This window comes from Montipora foliosa, chromosome 4 (genome assembly GCF_036669935.1).
Source record: "Montipora foliosa isolate CH-2021 chromosome 4, ASM3666993v2, whole genome shotgun sequence".
Taxonomy (NCBI): domain Eukaryota; kingdom Metazoa; phylum Cnidaria; class Anthozoa; order Scleractinia; family Acroporidae; genus Montipora; species Montipora foliosa.
In genome coordinates this window covers 24,578,099-24,598,098 of record NC_090872.1, presented here as the reverse complement: position 1 = coordinate 24,598,098, position 20,000 = coordinate 24,578,099, and the positions used below count along the sequence as shown (strand labels likewise).

The 20,000-nt window shown below is 38.5% G+C and overlaps 1 protein-coding gene across 9 annotated transcripts in view; it reads left to right on the top strand.

The window, feature by feature from the left end:
• Positions 1 to 2,230: 2,230 nt before the first annotated feature.
• LOC138000411 (uncharacterized) overlaps positions 2,231 to 20,000 on the top strand; it is a 58,430-nt gene continuing 40,660 nt past the window's right edge. The window contains exons 1-7 of one of the 9 annotated variants that reach the window (XM_068846805.1): positions 2,231 to 2,345; positions 7,123 to 7,435; positions 8,908 to 9,054; positions 10,484 to 10,606; positions 12,212 to 12,334; positions 14,386 to 14,630; positions 19,681 to 20,000. The exon at positions 19,681 to 20,000 is cut by the window's right edge and continues 259 nt beyond it. In XM_068846805.1, coding sequence (XP_068702906.1) covers positions 2,328 to 2,345; positions 7,123 to 7,435; positions 8,908 to 9,054; positions 10,484 to 10,606; positions 12,212 to 12,334; positions 14,386 to 14,630; positions 19,681 to 20,000 — 1,289 coding nt within the window. In that variant the 5' untranslated portion in view covers positions 2,231 to 2,327. Of the gene's footprint in view, positions 2,346 to 2,696; positions 2,909 to 4,330; positions 4,442 to 5,790; positions 6,168 to 7,122; positions 7,436 to 8,907; positions 9,055 to 10,483; positions 10,607 to 12,211; positions 12,335 to 14,385; positions 14,631 to 16,811; positions 17,574 to 19,680 lie in introns of those variants that run through there. The other 8 variants (XM_068846807.1, XM_068846800.1, XM_068846802.1 and 5 more) reach the window with 8 other exon arrangements.

The window sequence follows — 20,000 nt, the reverse complement described above, 5'->3', positions numbered from 1 at the left end:
AGCGTTTCTTTACTGTACAGAACCGGCAAACAAAGTAATTTCCTAATTATCTTTTTGTACAAAACATGAAGTCTGTGATGTGTGAACGCTCTAAGCATGGCTTGGATAAAAATAAACTAAAAAATAACAAAGATTGATCATGACTGAAAATAAAACGACAGGTAGTATAGACCAAGTTAATTAAGACAGGCATAAAGGGAATATACCAAAAAAATTTAGAAAGCTGTGAGAACGCCAGCTGTCACAGTCAATAAAAGGTGATATGGGGTTGTATTCCACGCCATGAAACTACTCAGTTTGAGATTCTCCTCTCATTTAATAAGTAGTTATTAAAATAGAGAAACGTAGTAGCAGCTAAAACACTATTGTAGTTATAAAAACTGCTTATGAGACGAATTTCAAAAGAAACACAAAAGACTTCTTGTAAATGCTCTTTCAAATGGCGAGAGTATAGATGCCTTCTTAATTTTATGTGGGATGTTGTTAGTGTATAAGACATTGGTTGAGTGAAGGTGTTTATAACGTCTTGCCCTCTGTCTTCCCATGATAGAAAACACTACTTTTATTCCGGTAGAATTACTTAGAGATCGATCTATTGTAAAGAGCTTTCTCACAGGTTACATGAAAAGTGGAAAGTTGAAAAGAAAGCTTTTTCATTAGCGATCTGGTTACTGTTTGTTTCTCGTTTTCTCCCATGCCTTTGCTCGTGCTTTTTTGTTTTTGTTTTTGTTTTTATTCATACCCTTTGATATGTGCAAGTATAGTTAAATGTTACATGAAGTGCATTTAAACTGATAGCATTCAATTTTGACTAAATAAAAAATAAATTTAAATTAACAAAAAGATGTTTTTAATAAAGCAGCTTGTGTAATTTGGACTTCACTTGCGAAGTTAACAATGCAGAAATCACTGTTAATTTAAGGTGGCTGAACACAGTTTTTGATACCTATGTCTCATTTACCTTTATTTCTAAAACCCGTCATCCTTTGGTCGCCAAAAATGGTAGCAAGCAAGTTAGCAACACGAACTTCAGGTTTTTGATAGTTAAGCTGACGCATATGCCGTTGCCATGACAACATGAATAAATACAAAAAGGCCTTTAAAATCGGTTTTGATTATTTGCAGAAAATCTGGTCGTTAGATTTTCTTTATAATTTGCATGCAACAAGCTTATAACGATTTTTCGCTGGTTTCAATCCAGTTCGACATATTATGATATCTGTGGTTCACTATGTCAGCAATGGCTAATGAATCGACCCAAAACAAAAGTGAACAAGATATTTGAGGTAGCGAAAGTTTATTGCGAGCGAAAGACTTATTTCACCTTAACTTAACTTTTTCGCCATTAAACTCTCTTACTACATAATTGTTATGCATTGCAAATCGCGTTGTGAACTTGGGGCGCCTGTGAGTGAAATCGAAAACCTTTGCACATTGATTGGTTGATGATCTGAGAAAGCGATGACTACTGGGAGGAACAAGAGAATTGCATCATTGCTAGAAGTATTAATTAACATTATAATCAACTTTAACTGTCGTATTTGGGGCACAGTGTCAACCAGGTACAAGCTCAACAAAACAATTTCTTTAATGGTACCGTTTGGTGAAAACTAGATAGCCAAAATAACATACAAAACCAGGTTGGTGTAAGGGACAGGAGAAAAGATAAGATAAAAAAAAAAAGTACAACAAAGAAAAGGTGAAAACCCACATGTACAAGAGTGGTACTCCATTAGAGAGAGAAACTTAGAATAAAATTACAAACATCGTGAGCGATTACAACCACAAATCCAAATGGAAGCAGGAGGTTGCAATAGAACAATTTGGCTCACTCAATGACGAATCCAATTCAAATCTCTCGGGGTTAAGACCCTCTGTGTATTGCTTTTGCATGATTTTGTAGCTTTCTCATTTGTATGATATGGAAATACTTGAGACAAAACGTTTTATTCCCAACGGATTTGAATTGGGTACAACATTGAGTTAGACGATTTGGTCTATGAACTGGGCCCATAGGCTCGATTTCTGCCACTCACTCGAGTTCTGGGAGCGCTCGCCCATTTTCGTAACAGCGGGTGGTAACCGAGCCTAGTGGGCCCACTGAGAAAACAATTCGGACCGGAAGTTGTTCCCAGGCCCAGTGAATTAACACAACGATAACATGCAAGCTGTTACATTAACGTACTAAGCAGATGTTTTATTGCTCTTAAGGTCTTTATAGTCATATAAATGAAGCTTTCTGTTGTTGTAGTTGTGAGCTGAGCTGTTGTTATTGTTGTGTTGTGGGTTCCTGCAGGAAATTCTATGGACCCTCCGCTGAGAAAAAAATGGCCGTAGGAGAAAAGGTGACAGTTTAAACAGATTTGACTGTAGATGATTATGATTAGTAAAAATGATTATGCTAAAATATGTGATCGGCTTAACTCCACTGTTTTCAACCAGCAATGGAGACTTCCACTCCACTCGCGCGGTTTATTTGCACTAGTTGTGATTTTCTTTAAAAGCGCTAGTTGCCGTTATGCTTTTGGTCAAATTAACTTGAAGCCACTTTTATTTACTAGATTTAAGTCTCAATTTTGGATTTTTCTTCAGAACTCCTTACACAGGCTCAAAACAATACTCAGGTAATAAAGGCCCTTATTCATATTTGATGAAATGGGTGTTTCGTCAGTTGACATTCGGCAGCTGACAAAGTTGTTTATTAATAAGATACATGGAAAACAACTGAGGTAAAATATACTAGGGAAGTCTTCAATAAGAACCGCTGCTACGAACCTCAACCGATACGACTGAATATTTTTCCACAAAGGTCCGATCACAGCTGGCTACAGATTGCGCATATTCCAATCAGAGCTGGCTACAGATTGCACATGTTTCTTGAAGTCCCAATAAGTCACGTTAGCGAACAGTAAGTAATCATTGTTTCTCTATATGGGCGAATTCAAAGCGTAGCTTTTGAAATTAAATCACAGTATAGCTTAGTTGAAAGGAATTTGATTTTGACAAGACTTTTTACGGTGCAAATATACTGGAATTCGAACGTAAAACTCTTATTACACCCGATGTCTTTGAGTGGCTACTTCTACTAACTTGGAAACTGCAATCTTCAAATTTCTTGGACTGCTTTATTTAATTTAACTGCGACTGAGCGATTGATTTCACCTGGACAAGTTACTTTTCTGCTTTGCAGGGGAAAATTCACAGCGGTAGCTATAGTGTATTATATTATCGCCCACAGAGCTAAAATGCCGTCGATAAGGCCGGGACAGCAAAGGGAAAAAAACTGGGGTAGCAACTCCCATTTCTTAAACTGAGGAATGGTCAGTTCCAGAATGTCTTCCTTTTAGCGCGGAAAATGAACATTTGCCATGTTTGTCGTGTTGGGAAAACTGGATTTCATTTCATCCTCTAACTTATTTAAATTCTGTTTTTTTTTTTTGCCTCCGAAACGAAAGATTTTAGTTTTGAGTGGACTAAACATGAAATGTATTATTAATTTTCTGAGTAGGGTGTTTGCCAGCATTCATTTTGCTGTTATAAGCTTTTACTGCTGTTGATTTCTCACCATGATTGAGCAAAAATACAACTTTGCGTTTGAAACCCCTATTTCCCTGTTTTCTTCTCGTCTTCCAAGGAAACGACCATTTATGCGAAAACTCGGTGTATTTCAAAAAATGCTTATATGTCAGAAGTGTTTGCTTACAACGTCTCACACGTCACTGAGTCAGTTAATTGTTTAGCAGCTGCTAAAGCGTTTCACTTAAAAGACAGTCTTTTGTGTCGTTGTTTTTCTATAAATTTCCCTCGTTGAGCTTCTTTAATTTCAACACAGCGTCGATTATAAGACAATCTGGAGAATAATTTTTTTAGCATAATTTCTCAAATGTATGCTTTAAACTGCATGATCACTTAACGAGGGACCCACGATTCGATAATGCAGCAAGAAATAAAGTAATTCTTTACCAATCTCTTTAACCATCACATCAGCTAGAAATCCCCACTAGAGAAGTTTAAAAATTTAATCCGGGTAATTAATCAACTAAATGTGCACTTAAGCTAAGAATTTTTTTTTTTTTTTGACTGAGCTAATTCTTTTTGCTAAAGTTTTAAGAATTTTACTTACTTATCAACTGAATTAAAGTGAAATTGCCCAACGCATGCAGTGTTCATTCAATTACTAAAATTGCAACAATTTTAGCAAAGTTGCGTTTGGATTTCTTTAAAATCTTGCTTATGCTATTGTTTTCACCACAAGAGTGTCAATTATCGGTTTTTCCGCTTTGGCTAAGCCGGAAGCTTTTGGGAGATCTAGTACCGTGTGTTCAAATTAGCAAGTCAAAGTACAGCTTTATTCATACAGGCAAGACCATTCAGTGCTAACGCTAGTATCCTGGCGTAGGAGACACGTTGCATCCATATAAAATTTACAAGAAATCTAAAGGTACAACTAAAGTAAAAATAAATTTGCAAAAGACAACTACGATACGAGTAAGATACGAATACTTGCAACCTCAAACGAGAATAAAAGCATTCAAATTTGATAATATGAAAAAGTATCAGGGGCACCCAACGAGAATATAGTTCAAAACCACTTAAACGTAGCATTGTTAAACGTATTTTAGTATTTTAACGGTAGAAAGAGGCATATTTTTATCCCCTAAAAATTTTTCATCTGTTCGGATTTCCTAGCTGAAAGTCTAGCTATCCGAAAATTATAGGGATCAAAACTTACCTTTTCGAAAACTTCAGCCAGAAAAAAGGCTCCCAAAAATTCTAGATGACGTTTTTAGGGAAAAAATCCGTTAAAAATGGGCAATTATACCATTTTCAGATGTTCGAAAATCCTAGGAGAGGCAGACAAGCAAGAAATTTTACAACAAATGTTCCGAAAATTCTAGATCTCAAATCGTCTTCCGAACAGATATTTTCCGAAAATTGACGTTGGGTGCCCCTGAAGTATTCCGCGCGGCGGCAGAAAATGTCGTTCGAGAGGTTTTGCCCAAACGGGAAACGGCAAATGTGAAACTGAATGGAGAGTGGCGTTATGCAGAAAGTAGTTTGATCATTTTGGCCCACAATTTGCCTCTTAACTAGAGATATCGAGCTGCTTCGCAAAAGAAAGGGAAATACGGCGGCCCGTCAAAGAGACTTGGCATTTCGTGATCAATTTTCCTGCTTCAAAGTTTCAAACTCGAAATTTTGAGTTTACAAACTGGTCAGTGTAAAATACAAACTGTAGACAAGGGGTAAAATGAAGAATAAGGTTACAATGTAACTGTTGAAAAAGCCCAAACTTTTCAGAAGCGCTAACCTTAGGCACAAAACAATATTTAGACCGTAACTGGTAGCATTTGTAAAAGGTATGGGCTTTTTCAACAGTTAGATTATAACCTTAGTCTGCATTTCACCCCTAGTCTGCAGTCTGCATTTTACACTGACCAGTTTACAAACTCGAAATTTCGAGTTTGTGAAAGCAAAATTTCGTGCTTGTGAACTCAAAATTTCGAGTTTGTGAACACAAAATCTCGAGTTGAAATTTTGAAGCAGGAAAACTGATCACGAAATGCCATGTCCCTTACGGGCCACCGTAGGAAAACGTAGAATAAGGGCATTTATGTGTTTCTAGGAAAGAGTAACCTGTCGTTGGGTTTGGTTATGACGTCATCGGGCGACCGTCCGTCCGTACGTCGGTACCTTCAACTTTTCATGTAAACACGAAATGTCACACTGATGAAACCCTCCTGGAACCCCGCCTTTTTTGGGCGAGAAGTTGCATGGCCATGCAGCGTACGTCATTTGATATTGGCTTTTAGTAGCTCATTAATAAGACAGTCAAGCAAAAATTTATTTTGGAGACAACCAAAAGCAAGCTAAGATATCGTACAACGAGGAAAGAAGCGATAAAGAGAGCGAGATAAAAAGGCAGTAAGCAGTTGACGAGAAGGCGATGCTAAACGTGAAAGAGATCGACTGAGAGCACGAGAAAACAGGCGAAATATCAATGACATACAACGGGAGAGAGAGAGCAAGAAAGACCGCGAATAACGAGACGAATATTTAATTTAGGGACGAGAAAGAGAAAAGAGTAAGCACGAGCACGAGAAAACAGGCTGAATAATGGTGACGAAAAAGCTAGAAAGAGCACGGGAAAATACATTAAATTTATGGTAAGCAGTCTGGACTTGTCGTATGGTAAGCGGACTAGTTGTAAACAAAAACGTAAATATACAATAATAATAATAATAATTGAGAAGCTCCGCTCTTAGGCTCGCCTAAATATCTATAATGTCTTTCTATAAAGTGCCGTAGCTAACCAGATTTCGAGTGGTGATGTGCATTAGGCAGCATCTTAACTATTAAATGTGCAGTAATCGAACAACGACTAAAATTATTGTGTTAAAACCTACAGGTATTGGTGTCTCTTTTGTTCGTGCAACCTCTAACGCAGCCCAGTAGACTTACTCTATATGCCACTTCCTTATACACAAAGTCCGCGTAAATTAAATATTAAAGACGATGTCTGAGCGTGTAAAACTGGTCACGCAGGATATTCCCTTCAATGAAGCTTTAGTCGCTCTCTTTAGGCCTCGGAGGCAGAAACAAGCTTTAAGTTTTTAAACATTCGAAAAAAGTTTAATCTTTTCAGTTGTTACTTTCTACGCTCACCTATATAGCATTGAAGCGTATATAGGAAAGTTTGTCAGAAGTGCCTCCTGTTAATCAAATGTTGCCTTACAAAATCACCAGTCAAACACAGGACAATTTGTTTACATGTTAGGGTTTTCATAATGCCAAACAAATGCGACAAAGTTCAGTTAATTAAAATTACTGACCGCACGTAACATAGAACTGTCAATCAACTGAACATACTTGGACGTCTACAGCACGTGTATAATTAACAGTTGGCCACTTGCGACGCGAGGTGAAATTGAATTTGTTGCCACTGAAGACAAACTTATTTGGTGTTCAGATAATGAAATCAATGCTATTATCTGATTACACATGGTTATGTTTTCCACTCCCCTCTCTACACATCGAACAGCCACAACCAAGTCAGCTTATTAAGCCCACTCAGGTTACATAAAATTTGAGCTTTTCTGTACCATTTCAAACTTTTTTCAGGACATGAGACATCTGTTATATTTTGGGGTCATTGGTCAACTGCTTGCCCGAGCGGCCACTCAACAATGCCATAGTTCTGGATCTCAAATGTCAATATCTGGAAGGATGTTGCAGAAGCATATTTATAAGACGATGCCAGCAGATCTTGGACTCATGTGCCTGCCGGAATGTCGAAGAGATAATCGATGTCAAAGTTTTAACTTTGTGTTGTCACGACGCATGTGTGAGTTTAGTGATCGAACGAAGGAAGCCTGTCCCAAGGACTTTGTTCCTGATCCTGACAGATATTACTTCACTCGAGAGCAAAACAGGGGTATATAATAAAGGATTTTTATCCTTAGCAATACAGGGCAAGTAATGTAATAAAAGAGTTGAGACTCGGATGGCAACCTGACGTAAACATTTTGCTTGCGATGAAAGTAGTGTCTTCCAGATTTTAAAACTAATCATCGATATCTCTAATGCATGGAGAAAAGATACTTAGCAATATAAATGTGGTTGAGTGAAGACAAATTAAAAGGGAAAACAGTTCACTTACGGTTGTCGTCTGCGTCTCAAAAATATTGCGTGCCAAAGCTCCCTAATGATCATAATGAACTTTAAAGAGGTTAAGCATGACGTTTACCCCAAACGGCAATTGTAGTGAGTGAAATTAGCTAGAGTTTTGCCAAAAATGTAAGAACCCCGCTTGATGTTAGCTCATTTCTGTCCTGTTAATTAGCTCCAGATATGAAGGAAGGAGGCAAGTTAAAATGAGAGTACTTTCACGCTTTTACGATAAGCAGGAGCCTGTCGATTGCCGTAAACGTCACGCTTAACCTTTCTTTTATTTAAGTGTATTTAGTGGCACTAACAGGCCAGTTACGTATTCTAACGGTTGGACTGGATCTAGCATGAAATGGAGGCTAAAGCGGGCAAATTAATTTGCATTTGAAAAGATTTGCCCGCATTAGCTTCCATTCCATGCTAGATGCAGTCCAGCCGTGAGAATTCGAAAATGGTCCAGTGGGGACACTGCACAGGAATCAAATGCAATGAAATCAAATCGTAGGTTGGTTTTCGAGGAGAGGGGACCGTGGCAAACTCTGGAATCGACCCCGACCCACATTTGTGATCTTATCCCCTCCGTCCCCTCCCCATGTTCCCGTATTTATGCAAGTTTTTGTGGGTTATGGAAGATATACGAGCGGACATTTGCACGATCGTGTGGAGGGAAAGGAAAATAACTTTATTTAAGTGTCTAGTCTTCTAACGCTGGAGCACTAATTAGGGGACACTATAAACTGAAATCAACAAAGAGAGAGGAAAACCGGAGGAAAACCTCTCGGTGCAGAGTAGAGAACCAAAAACTTAACCCACATATAACGCCGCGCGAATCTGAAAATCGAACCCCAGCCACATTGGGCGAGTGCTCTCTCCACTGCGCCATCCCTGCACTCCAATCAATCCTTAACACCAGTCAACCTCTATTTTTAACACTAGAAGAACATGCACTGGAAGGTCTCAGAAGATCTACTGAAGCGTTTCTCGCTGCGTAAGAAGTGCCTGTCAAAAACCGCGAAAACCCAGCCGAAAGGTGTAAGCAGATTGCATTCGCGCTAGCAAAAGTATTGTTTAATTTACTTCACAATCCCTATTGACAATTTCATTGCCAAATACCTCTTTAAATACTTTTAACGTTTTCCTCAAGTTTCCTCTGAAAATGTCGCCATGAAGACTCCGAAACGTCGGTTGTATTATTTATTTTCGCTTGCTTAAATTTTTTCGGCTTTGTTTCGATTTCAGCCCCTCTCGGTTCCATCCCTGAGTTGGCAGCAGTATCGTGCAAAGAAATAAAGGCTAGTGAAAGAGAAGCGGTCAGCGGAAGATATTGGCTGTCAGGCGTTAAACCTAATATGGTAGTATTTGCATTTTGTGACATGCAGACGGAAGGTAAAAACCGTGCTCTTAATCTTAGCCTTGATAAAACAATGTTTTCTGTAAAGGGTGATGTGAGATTTTAAAGTTCTTTCAAAAGGGAGGGAACTGTCGGGTGCTAGTGGTTGTGCTAGTGTCGGCGGTGTCAAAAGAAATTTCGCGAATGATTTTGCGCTTAATTTGCTAATGATTGGCTAAAAATTTCGCCCAAACTCGTTATTCACCTCAACCTCGTTTTCAAAACTACTTTAAGTGTGAAATCAGTTTTCATTAAGGGCCGATTTACACGGTGCGATTTTGGCGCATGGGACAAGCTTACGACAGGCCTAAGTCACGACTTCCAATTGTCGAAGCGTTTTAAAAGACGTCTTAAACACTGCTTAAAATGCTGCGACATTTTCTCTGACTTACACGACAATACGGTAAACCAGTTGTAAACCTGTCGTAAGTTTGTCGCATGCGACAAGAATCGTACCGTGTAAATCGGCCCTAAGATTAAGAGTACAATCAATTCCATGAAAAAATCGCATTTGTTCTGGGAACCCGGCGACGCTGTCGTCGGATTTGCTTGCTCTTCAGCTTCTGAGACCGTGAAATAAATAAATAAATAAATAAATAAATATATAGATATATATATGGAGACCTTACAAGTCACATTGTATAGGGAAATTTGTTATATTTTTTGTCTTATCTGCTCAAGGCTATCGTTTTATAATAAGTCACCCGAAAATAAAGTACTGAACATTTAAAGGGCTTTGCATAATTAGCTACCTCTGAAAATTTGAATCGGATATGCCAGATAATCTCTGAGCAATGATGGGTTGAAAGTTCAAACTTTTCAAAGAATGCATTGGGATCAAGCGCTTTTTGCACCCAAAAATTTATCAGTTGTTGGTGGCTAAAGACTGCACTATGTAAATTTCAGGATGCCTTCTGTGAGTAAACATGTAATGTTAATAAACCAAAACGTCAGCAAAGTTCTAATATGTTTTAGATCAGTTTATTTTTATGTTTATACATTTAAATATATGGGAGTGGATAGGTGTTCCCAATTAGCTTATTATGTAGCTAGATACATGAAAGACCCGAAAATAATAAGAATTGTATTGATTGATTGATGAAAAAAAATATATATCCTGACTGCGGTTTTAATGACTCTAACGAGAATGATTGTCCTAGTTGCGAAGGGACCTTGAAAAATTCTAGACTTGACGGGACTCAAACTTAGCCGGTCATCGTCCGATTGCACTGCACTGCTCTACCATGTACCATGTCAGCAAATAAACACGTACAGACCGATTGATTTTATTTTCCAATTATACAGTCGGCATATTGTCTGTCCCTTTAGTTATTTGCCAACTTCATTCTTGCGTTACGGTAACCTATTGGAAACTGCATCGATGGTTTAAACAGGATACAGGATACAGTGCGTCTTGTTTTGCAGATATTGATGAATGTTCAGCTTCTCCCTTGGTCTGTGATGAGAATGCTGTATGCAGCAATACCCTTGGATCTTATCAGTGCAGTTGCAAAGCAGGATTCACTGGTGACGGAAAATCGTGCACAGGTGAAAATAAATAAAATGTTAAGTTACCTCAAAGCGGTTTCCAGCTGATTGAATGTAAATGCTCGTTAATTGGCTTTTACATGAGTACGTATTACAATTTTCCAACAAAATCTCGTGAAACATTCTCAGCAAATTTAAGATAAAGCAAATCAATTATGACTTGCGTGCACACGTCTATAATTAGCGGCGTTTATCTGCCTTGCGTAGCGATTGGCTCCTAAGATTGTCTGCGTTTGTTGTGATTGCCTTTTATTGGTATTACGGTAAATATATGGAAACTATTCTGGTCAATGCGAAAAATGAGGGTTTGCAGGTTTTAAATAACTTTTCCCGCGGCTGGCGATGGTGAAATAAGCGGCTGTGATCGCATCTCAAACCCAAGACAACCGCAAAAGCCTGATCAAAGGCTAATCGGACGCAGGTAATAGGTTTTATAGACGGCGAAAGACCGCCGCTAATTGGCTTTTATTGAAACGCCCGGGTCTGCTAATCTTGCATTATCACACGTATCTGAGTAAACAACAAGCAAACAAACAAAAGAACAGTAGTGCGAAAAAAAGGAAACAAAGAAACAAACAAATTAAATAAAACGCTGAGTGCTCTGCCATTTCCGTTCGTTTTAAGTATTTTGACATCTACTTCGGTGATATGCGCTGTCTATACCTTGTGCCACGCCCTTGTGTTAAGACCGGATGTTGAAGGAGATCATGCTAACCGCTTAACAATACCTTCCCCACGAAACGAATATCTGACCATTTGCAATCTCAACCTCTTTATAATTTTCGTCCTGACAGCCGTTTACAGTTCCGAGTTCGCCGTACGGGAATAGTTTCTCACTTTTTCAACGAAGCACGTGCATCGATCACGACGCCATGTTTGTTTATGACGACGCATGGGTTCACGGGTGTTGTTGGTAATTTTTATAATCTCGCAACTCAATCAAATAAACCTCTCATTTATCGAGATAACTCTTAAAGGAAAGTAAAATTCAAGTCAAAACGTGAGTTAAATGTTTAAAACTATATAGCTAGCGAAAAACTCTGCCGTCATTCACCAGCTTACTGCTACATAGACGTGAACCTCAACCTCAAATGGTCACGTGACTTTTAGACGATTGCGGTTTACGGTGAACAAAGAAAAACGTCAGTCCTAGCCTATTGCATTAGTGGCTGCGCGTGACTTTCTTCCACTACATAAAGGAACTGGCAACTAGACTTGATATTGGTTTCGGTCATTTCGCTACCAGTTGTTTCGTCACCACATTGTGACCGATCCAGGAAAACTACACATCGCGAGACTACCTGATGGCAGTTCTTTTCACGTTAACGTAAAAAAGGGAGGAAGAAATTGAGAAGGAAAGCGACGGCAGTAAGACCCGTACGGTATCCTTTTTCTCGAAAGATGTCAGCGCTTGAGATATTTAACTGACGTTTATGGCAGGTGCAACATTAAACCCGGAAATTTCGAAACGTCCTTCTCTTTTGTCCGCAACGATTCTAAAGTTCGATCTCTCGCGCAAAAGCTCTTCATTTGTCTCCATCAAGCCAATCACAACAGCAAACCACACTGCCCTGACGGCTATGTATTTTTTTCTTAATTAAACAGATATCAACGAATGCAATGCTTCCCCTTGTGACCCCAATGCTGTCTGCAGAAACAAGGAGGGATCTTACAAGTGTTACTGTAGGATTGGATTTACTGGAGATGGGAAAAATTGTCAATTAATGGGTGAGATCGCAAAATGATATAGTAATATACCCATTCTAGAGAGCGGTGCGAAATTAGAGTCATGAATATATGTCCCATCTCTGCACAGCCGTTCCTTCTACAAGAAGAGGTGGTAAACCCAAACTCATTTTGTTTGGAACGCGACAGCTACTAAGTAAAATCCCAGATGTCATAGTTCCTTTTCTTGGCCAAAACCTAGTTCCAGTACCTTCAGTTAAAGATTTGGGTATCATACTGGACTCAAACCTTACATTTAATGAACATGTTAACTCATTGACTTTGTCCCTTCCTACTACTCTATGCCAGATAAGCAGAGTCAGACATCTATTTTTTAAATCTGTACTTTTCACCATTTTGAATTGCTTTGTTTTTAGTAAGCTTTCTTATTGTTCTACCGTATGGTCTGGCACATTTAAGCAGAGCATTGATAAATTACAGCTTCCACAAAACTTTGCTGTTCGCTTGTTAACTAATACTAGGACGTTTGACCATATCTTACCAGTCTTGCGGGAACTGGGCTGGTCCTCTATCAAACAACAGCTGTTAGTACGTGATGTCACCCAGCTATAAAAACAGTGAATGGGCTTGTGCCCTCCTACATAAATAGCTACATCAGGATAATAACAGGAATCCATAGTTATAATACCAGATTCAGGGAAAACCTAGACGTTCCTTTCACTACCGATCTATCAACACTTGGAACTCGCTAAGTGCAAACACAAGAAATATTAATAAAACACTCACTATTTTTATATTATGTGTGGTTTAAAATTAGAGTTATGTCACACTGAGAACTAGAGGTTTGAATGCACGACTACGATAGTTTTTAGAGTTTTTATTAGTCAATAACATATGTAATAATTACATTTGTAAACTATAGCCAGTCTGTACTGTACTGTACTGTACTGTATTGTGGTGGAGAAGTGTGGATGGAGTGAAAAATCCCGGCCTCATGAGAAACGCCACCAGCAATTATATACTGTATCCCTAGGTTTCAGTCTTAATTACTCTTAGATTGCCATTTCATGAAGAGTTAATTACGCTAAAGAGAAGTTAACAGGACATATAAGATAAACGATAGACTGAGTAGACTCCTAGTGTCTTTAGATTTTGACAACAAATGAACAAAAACGAAGATCTTAAGTGACAGTTATATTTCCGTATAAGCTATAACATCATATGCATCAAACTAAACATTTAGCCTTTATCCCATAATTTATTCAATTTATCGGATACTTTAAATAACATCACCACAACAACTATTTCTGGCAACAATGAATACGCAATCAATGTAGTTCAGAATATTAACACCACGGTGTTAGATTATGACGACAATTGGAACCTGCTATTGTTTAAAGAGGCCTTCCATATCAAGCGCCAATCGCCATCACTTAACAATAGATTAAAATCCAGCAGAGAACTCTGCCTGTTCTCTTGAGTATACATCTTGTAACTATTTAAGCTCCTAATTTTTGTGTGCATTTTCAGTCAGATGATGGTATAGCTTATACCGAAATATAACTGTCACTTAAGATCTTGGTTTTTGTTCATTTTTTGTCAAAATTTAGACATGATGAATCTACTCGGTCTATCGTTTATCTTATATGTCCTGAAATTATCATCAGGTTCTGGCTTTTAGAACTTAACAGTGAGATCGCTCATCCATTGACTAAGAAGACAATCGTAATCACAGTGGCATTTCCAAATATGGATGATCCAAGATTACGACAACCCCTGACAGGGTTTCTGAGTTGCAAGCTGCAAGTCTTTTCTCACCCAAGAAGATCAACTGACCGAGGCTTCTCGCGGTCGCGATCGGTTCCAAACCTTTAAAACGAACTGCCACTCGAGCTGCGATATCGATGCTCAACCTCAGTTGACATTATTAAATCAAAATTCAAATATTTTTTTCACAAAAAAGGCTTATTTTTGATATTTATACGCTTTTAGTTCTTTTTAGTGTCTACTTTAAGTTTCTTTTAAATTGAAAACTTCAAACATTTTTGTTGCCATGGGCTCCAGCTTAAAATTGCTTCTACTTCTTTCTTCAGGGCGAAATTGTAAAGAAATCAAGGAATCGCGTCCATCTGCAGGGGATGGCTTGTACTTGCTGGACCCAGATGGAGGCAACCAATCCAACGCATTCCAAGCCTATTGCGACATGACGTCATACAGTGGCGGTTGGACCATGTGTTACACTACCGATGACAAAGCAGATCCAAAGGACAACGTCAAGTATGATTCGCAAAAACCTTACGGAACCAATGGGTATTCAACAGACTGTAATAACATCCCAGTAAGTATATTTAGTTTTTTTCACTTGTTTACGGAACACCGGTAGGTCTCACTCTGTCACTCACTGTTGAGCATTTAAACCGCAAGGTACAACATAAAAATCGAGCAACTTACCCCTTGCCCTTATCATAACTTTTTCTCTGTCTAACGCCAAGCTATTTTAGTTGTCAATAGAGACCGGTTAAGGGGTCGGGAAGGGTTTAAGGTGGAGTGACTGTGGACTACTTCAATTGCGAAGGGCACTTTCACTAGATTAATTAATTCAAAAGAATTGATATGCCGATGGCTTCGGAGCAAGAGGCCCCCATGTTGATCCTCGGTGACTTCAACGTCTGTTTCGACTTCCCCCTGATCCATGTAGCTATAGCTTTAAATACCCGTAAAATGGAGCACTGAAAGAGGGAGGGAGGGTAAAGGGCGCACCGTCGGCTTCCATTGATACCAGACTCATATTTGAAGGAGCCACTCCGACATTATGATAAAAATGACTTTAACTTCAAAAGATATTTCAAAAGAATTGGCAAGGAGCCAGTGCAGGCCAGTGGTTTGGGTGCTTGCCTTGAGATCTGGACAACCAAGGTTCAAGACCCGTTCTGGCTTCTCCTTGAATTTGACCCTCGTAATCCCCGCTGCTTCAATTTCTCGTCTCGTCTCGTCTATGTATACAACCATGTCCCTTTTAATAATCTCTCTTCCTCCTTCACTTATATTATAGCTTTTACAGTACTTTGTCTAGCGCCAGACGATTTTACTTCGTAATAAGGAACATTAAGGGCCAAATTAAAAGGGTTAATCCTTAGCATTAAGAAGCTTAAAATACTTTTATTCACGTCGAAATAAAGCCGGCTTCTAAACGTTTGCCCCAACAATCTTACCCATCTTTCGGCACCTAACTGAGTCGAGGCCTTCGGAGTAGGGCCGCCTTCAACATACCCCTTGAATGGCTCGAACTAAAAGCAAAAATAACGAGAAAACAAATATTAGTCAAGAGGCTTGATGCTTTTAATCGTGCACTAATGTATTTCTTCCACACTTGACAGAAAAACTCTTTATCTTAAGTTTCATAAAATTATATTGGCGCCCCCTCAAGGCATTGCGATTGGAAAAGAAGTCACGATCTAGGGCCGTTTATACGATAAAAATAAACCAACATCAATGTTTACGTCTTGCCTCGTTAACGTGCTCGTGCCAATTTATCTAAATTTTCAAGATTATAAAGCTCAGCACAAGTGTTGTACTAATTGGCGAGAATATATATAACTCAAAACAAAGCAATATATTTGTAGTGTTTTAATTATGCACATTACCCGGATGAATTCTAGACCTGCGTGAACGTGCAAAATACAAATTTAGAGTATATCAAAATCTGTTTAATTAAAGGAAATGTTGGTTTTTGATGACAAGAAGAAAAGCGGAGTCACATGGAAAAACCTCGCGATGCAGAGTAACGAAACTCGACACACAGATGACGTTGAGTATTCGAATCGAACTCAGATCACATTGGTGGAAGGCGAGTGCTTCCAGCACTTAGCTTATCCTGTGCAAACCGCTCTCGTATAAACGACTCCGTCCGCATCTTATGTGACACGCGCATAAATGACCCCATCAGCTCCTTACACTTTGCATAAACGGTCCCATTGTGTCGTTATACGTCGTATAAACGATCCCACTGTACGACCGTCTACTGGCACTGACCTTATATAAACGGCCTCATCGTCTCCTCACACTTTACATAAAAGGCCCCATTGTAGAAACGCGTATAAACGGCCCATTGCCTCAATTAATAAACTTTGCATAAACGTTCTTTTTGTGTAAACGCGTGTAAACAGCCCCATTGTCTCGTTACCCTTCTTCTCAAATTTAAAAGTGACTCAGTGTATCCAGGAATACAACAAACAAAATGAAGAGACCCTCAAAATGTACTCCTTCAGCTACAAAGTAACCATTAACAGCTAACCAAAACAGTGCTTGCCTGAAAATATAAACATTATGCTAATCCTGTTTTTGGCAAGAGGTGATTAGCGGTACCTCATCTTGTCTGTAACAAATTGACGTGCACTTCATGACATGCATTTTTGGACATACGTAACGACCTGAACACATCTTTCATTCGCGGACTGCACATCTAAGAGCGGGACAGGTGGGCCTAAAAACACTTTACTCTCGAATTGTTTTTCTCTAGTTCGCAGAAATCATCTTCATCGATCATCAAAGCGGTAACAAGACCTTTTTCACTCAAAAATCCAATCATTCCGTCACAATAACGGCTGCCACTAACTATGGAAACGTTGCTAGCACCTATGGATCATGGAATCTTATGGCAGGCGTCAACAACTCATATTGGGAAGATTATGAGCTGTTGATCTATGACGATAATTTCTTCTCTGGCTTCATGGTATCAGGTATCTTAAGCAATTGTTCCAAACACTGTAACAGCTGGTGCTCGGATGTTCAATCGTCGTACTTCCGTACAGCGGCAGATAGTTCTTCTTACGATGGAGTGGCCTTTAACATCAACGGCTATTCTCCTAACAGCGTGAAAAGTAGGCTGATGAGTGTCGGGCTGACATCATTGCCATTTGAGGAAAGAACTTTTTTGTTAGTTTTTTGTAATTATGTGTTTAAAACATCATGATTTAAACTTGTAGAGGTCTTTGTGGGCTGACTTGATAGGAAAAGGCCATCCTTCGCGGCTTTCTCGCAGTATTTGAATTCGACAAAACAGAGAACCACTGCCTTTTTTTCCCGTGATCAGCATCAAACAGGGTCTTTCTCGACGACATGTAAAAAGAGAGAGGAGAGAACGCTAGAGAGATCTCGGGATCTCAAAAGAGAAGTGGCGTTCTTTCTTTTCTTGAGGCAACTCCGGCTCGATCGAACCCTGCTTTCTTCTGCTTTTCTCTAAAAATAAATTAGATTCATCAGAATACAACAACAACAACAACAACAACAACAACTACTACTACTACTACTACTACTACTACTACTACTACTACTACTACTACTACTACTACTACTATTACTACTACTACTAACAATAACAATAATAATAATAATAATAATAATTATAATAATAATAATATTAATAATAATAATATTAATAATAATAATAATAATCAGCCGGGAGCAATCGCCCTAGTAATGAAGAGATAAATTGAAGCAGAGCGTTGCGGCACTCACTGATAATTGCTATCACATTTTCGATAAAAAAAGACAACAAAACTGGCATTAACAATAATACGTTCTGCGCGTCTCGAGATACTCGGGTTTCCTATCCATTCGGTGATCTCACCAATACAGGGATATTTTTGCGTGGTTTAAAACTATCCGAAGAAAGTAGATCTTAGTAAGTTCTCTTGGTATCCAAAAAGAAAATTGGGGGTAACGAAGCATTTTTCAGTTATAATATAGCTTCAATTTGAGAAAGAACGCCATACAATGCTTTGTATTTTAAAGCTTTTTACAAATATTATTCATGAATTATCTTTGAAAATGCGTGGTTACCCCCAATTTTCTGTTTGGATTTCAATAACACCTGTTAAGATCTACATTTCCCGCATAATCATAAACCGGGACAAAATATCTTTCAATTAGTGCAAATTTAAGCAGTTGACAGCAACCTCGTTCCCAGGTCATGTCGTCCTCCTTGGAAGAATTATCATAAATTATCTTTAAAAAATGCGTGTTTACCCCAACTGAATAGCGAGTTCCTTGGAGGGTATAATAGAGGGTATATAACGTGAATTAAAAGTTAGAAGAACATCACAATCAAATCCTTAACTTAAGAACGGTGCCTACTGATTCAAAGGTATTTTTGTGCGGTTTATGAATATGTACGAAAAGGAGATCTTAACAAGTGTGATTGAAATCCAAAAAGGAAATTGGGGGTAACCTCGCATTTTTAAAAGACAATTAATCAACACTATTTGTAAAAATCCTTAAAATACAAAGCAATGTAAGTACGTATACCATCTACTACCACCAAAGAATGTTACCAGGTGTAATCTTAGAAAATAACGGGACTTTACTCAACTTAAGAGACGCACCAAGCGTCCAATACCAATACCTTTATCCAATCTATGTCTAAGCGGTAGAACTCTTGCAAGTAGCTTTATTGAATTTTATTACGGCGGTTAAAAGAGATTATTTTATTGTATATACTGAAAATATCTGCATATAAGTTATGAGTTATTGGTTATTCTATTATATTTATAGTTATAATTGTTATTATAAGTGGTTATACTATTTTTGTATATTCATGCAATTCAGCCTCATTATCTCTCATTCTTTTCCAAATTAAAGATTAATTACCTCTGAAAAATGCATGGTTACCCCCCTTAACTGCTATGATCATCTTCCAAACTTTCATTTCATGATCATTGCGCTGTCCAAGTACAGCCCGGGAAAATTTCATACATTCTTAGGCCCCGTTTATATGGTAGAGTGGTCACTCACTTATCCGATCTACACTGGGCAGGCCAACTTTTCCTACATTTCCTTACAAAACGCGGCGAACCGTTCACATGAGAAAAAAGCAGTTGGCTACAGGACTGACTGCAACAACATTCCAGTATGTTGCTAGATCAAATGTCGTAATAAACCAATAAGCTGATGAGCACGCGTAGTGCATACTTTGTTCGAGGCTAAATAACTCCCAATTTTCAACATAATAAAAACTGACGCAACTTGTCGACCTCACACGAAGATTATTCAGGGTTTCTATTTTGAAATCATGGACAGGTTTCCCTCTCTGGTCAAATACAGTCAGAAACCTTTACCTTCTACCGACTTCATTAATAATATCATTTTCAAAAAAAATTGCTTATCAAATCGATAAATCCGAGAGTACAACAGCCTAACAAACAACATAAAGGACATGCAAATGACTTATAAAAGAAAGAAATGCAACCTTTCTAATGAGTAAAAATCTTGTAACCTTGAAAAAATCACAAATTTCCGAGTTAAAACCTATATTTTGATCTTCAGTTGACAAAGAGAGGGTAACTCTGACAAAACGCAATCCAAATAACTTATTTTTCGTTATTAATTAGTTTACAGAAATCATGTTCGTCGACCACCAGACTGGAAAGAAAGCTTATTTCAAGCGAAAATCCAACCTCCCAGTTAAAGCCGCAACGCAGTATGGTAAGACTGGAAGTGCTTTAGGATTGTGGGATGCCGTAGGAGCCTCTACAGCTTACTCCTACCAGCTGTTGATCTGCGACCATTCCTTTTACACTGGCTTCTTTGTGTCTGGTTTTACTAGTAATTGTTACAAGCATTGTAACTTTTGGTGTGGTGATACGTCATCGCCGTACTTCCGCACTGCCTCTACAAGTTCAGGTTACCAAGGCGTGGCCTTCAACGTCAA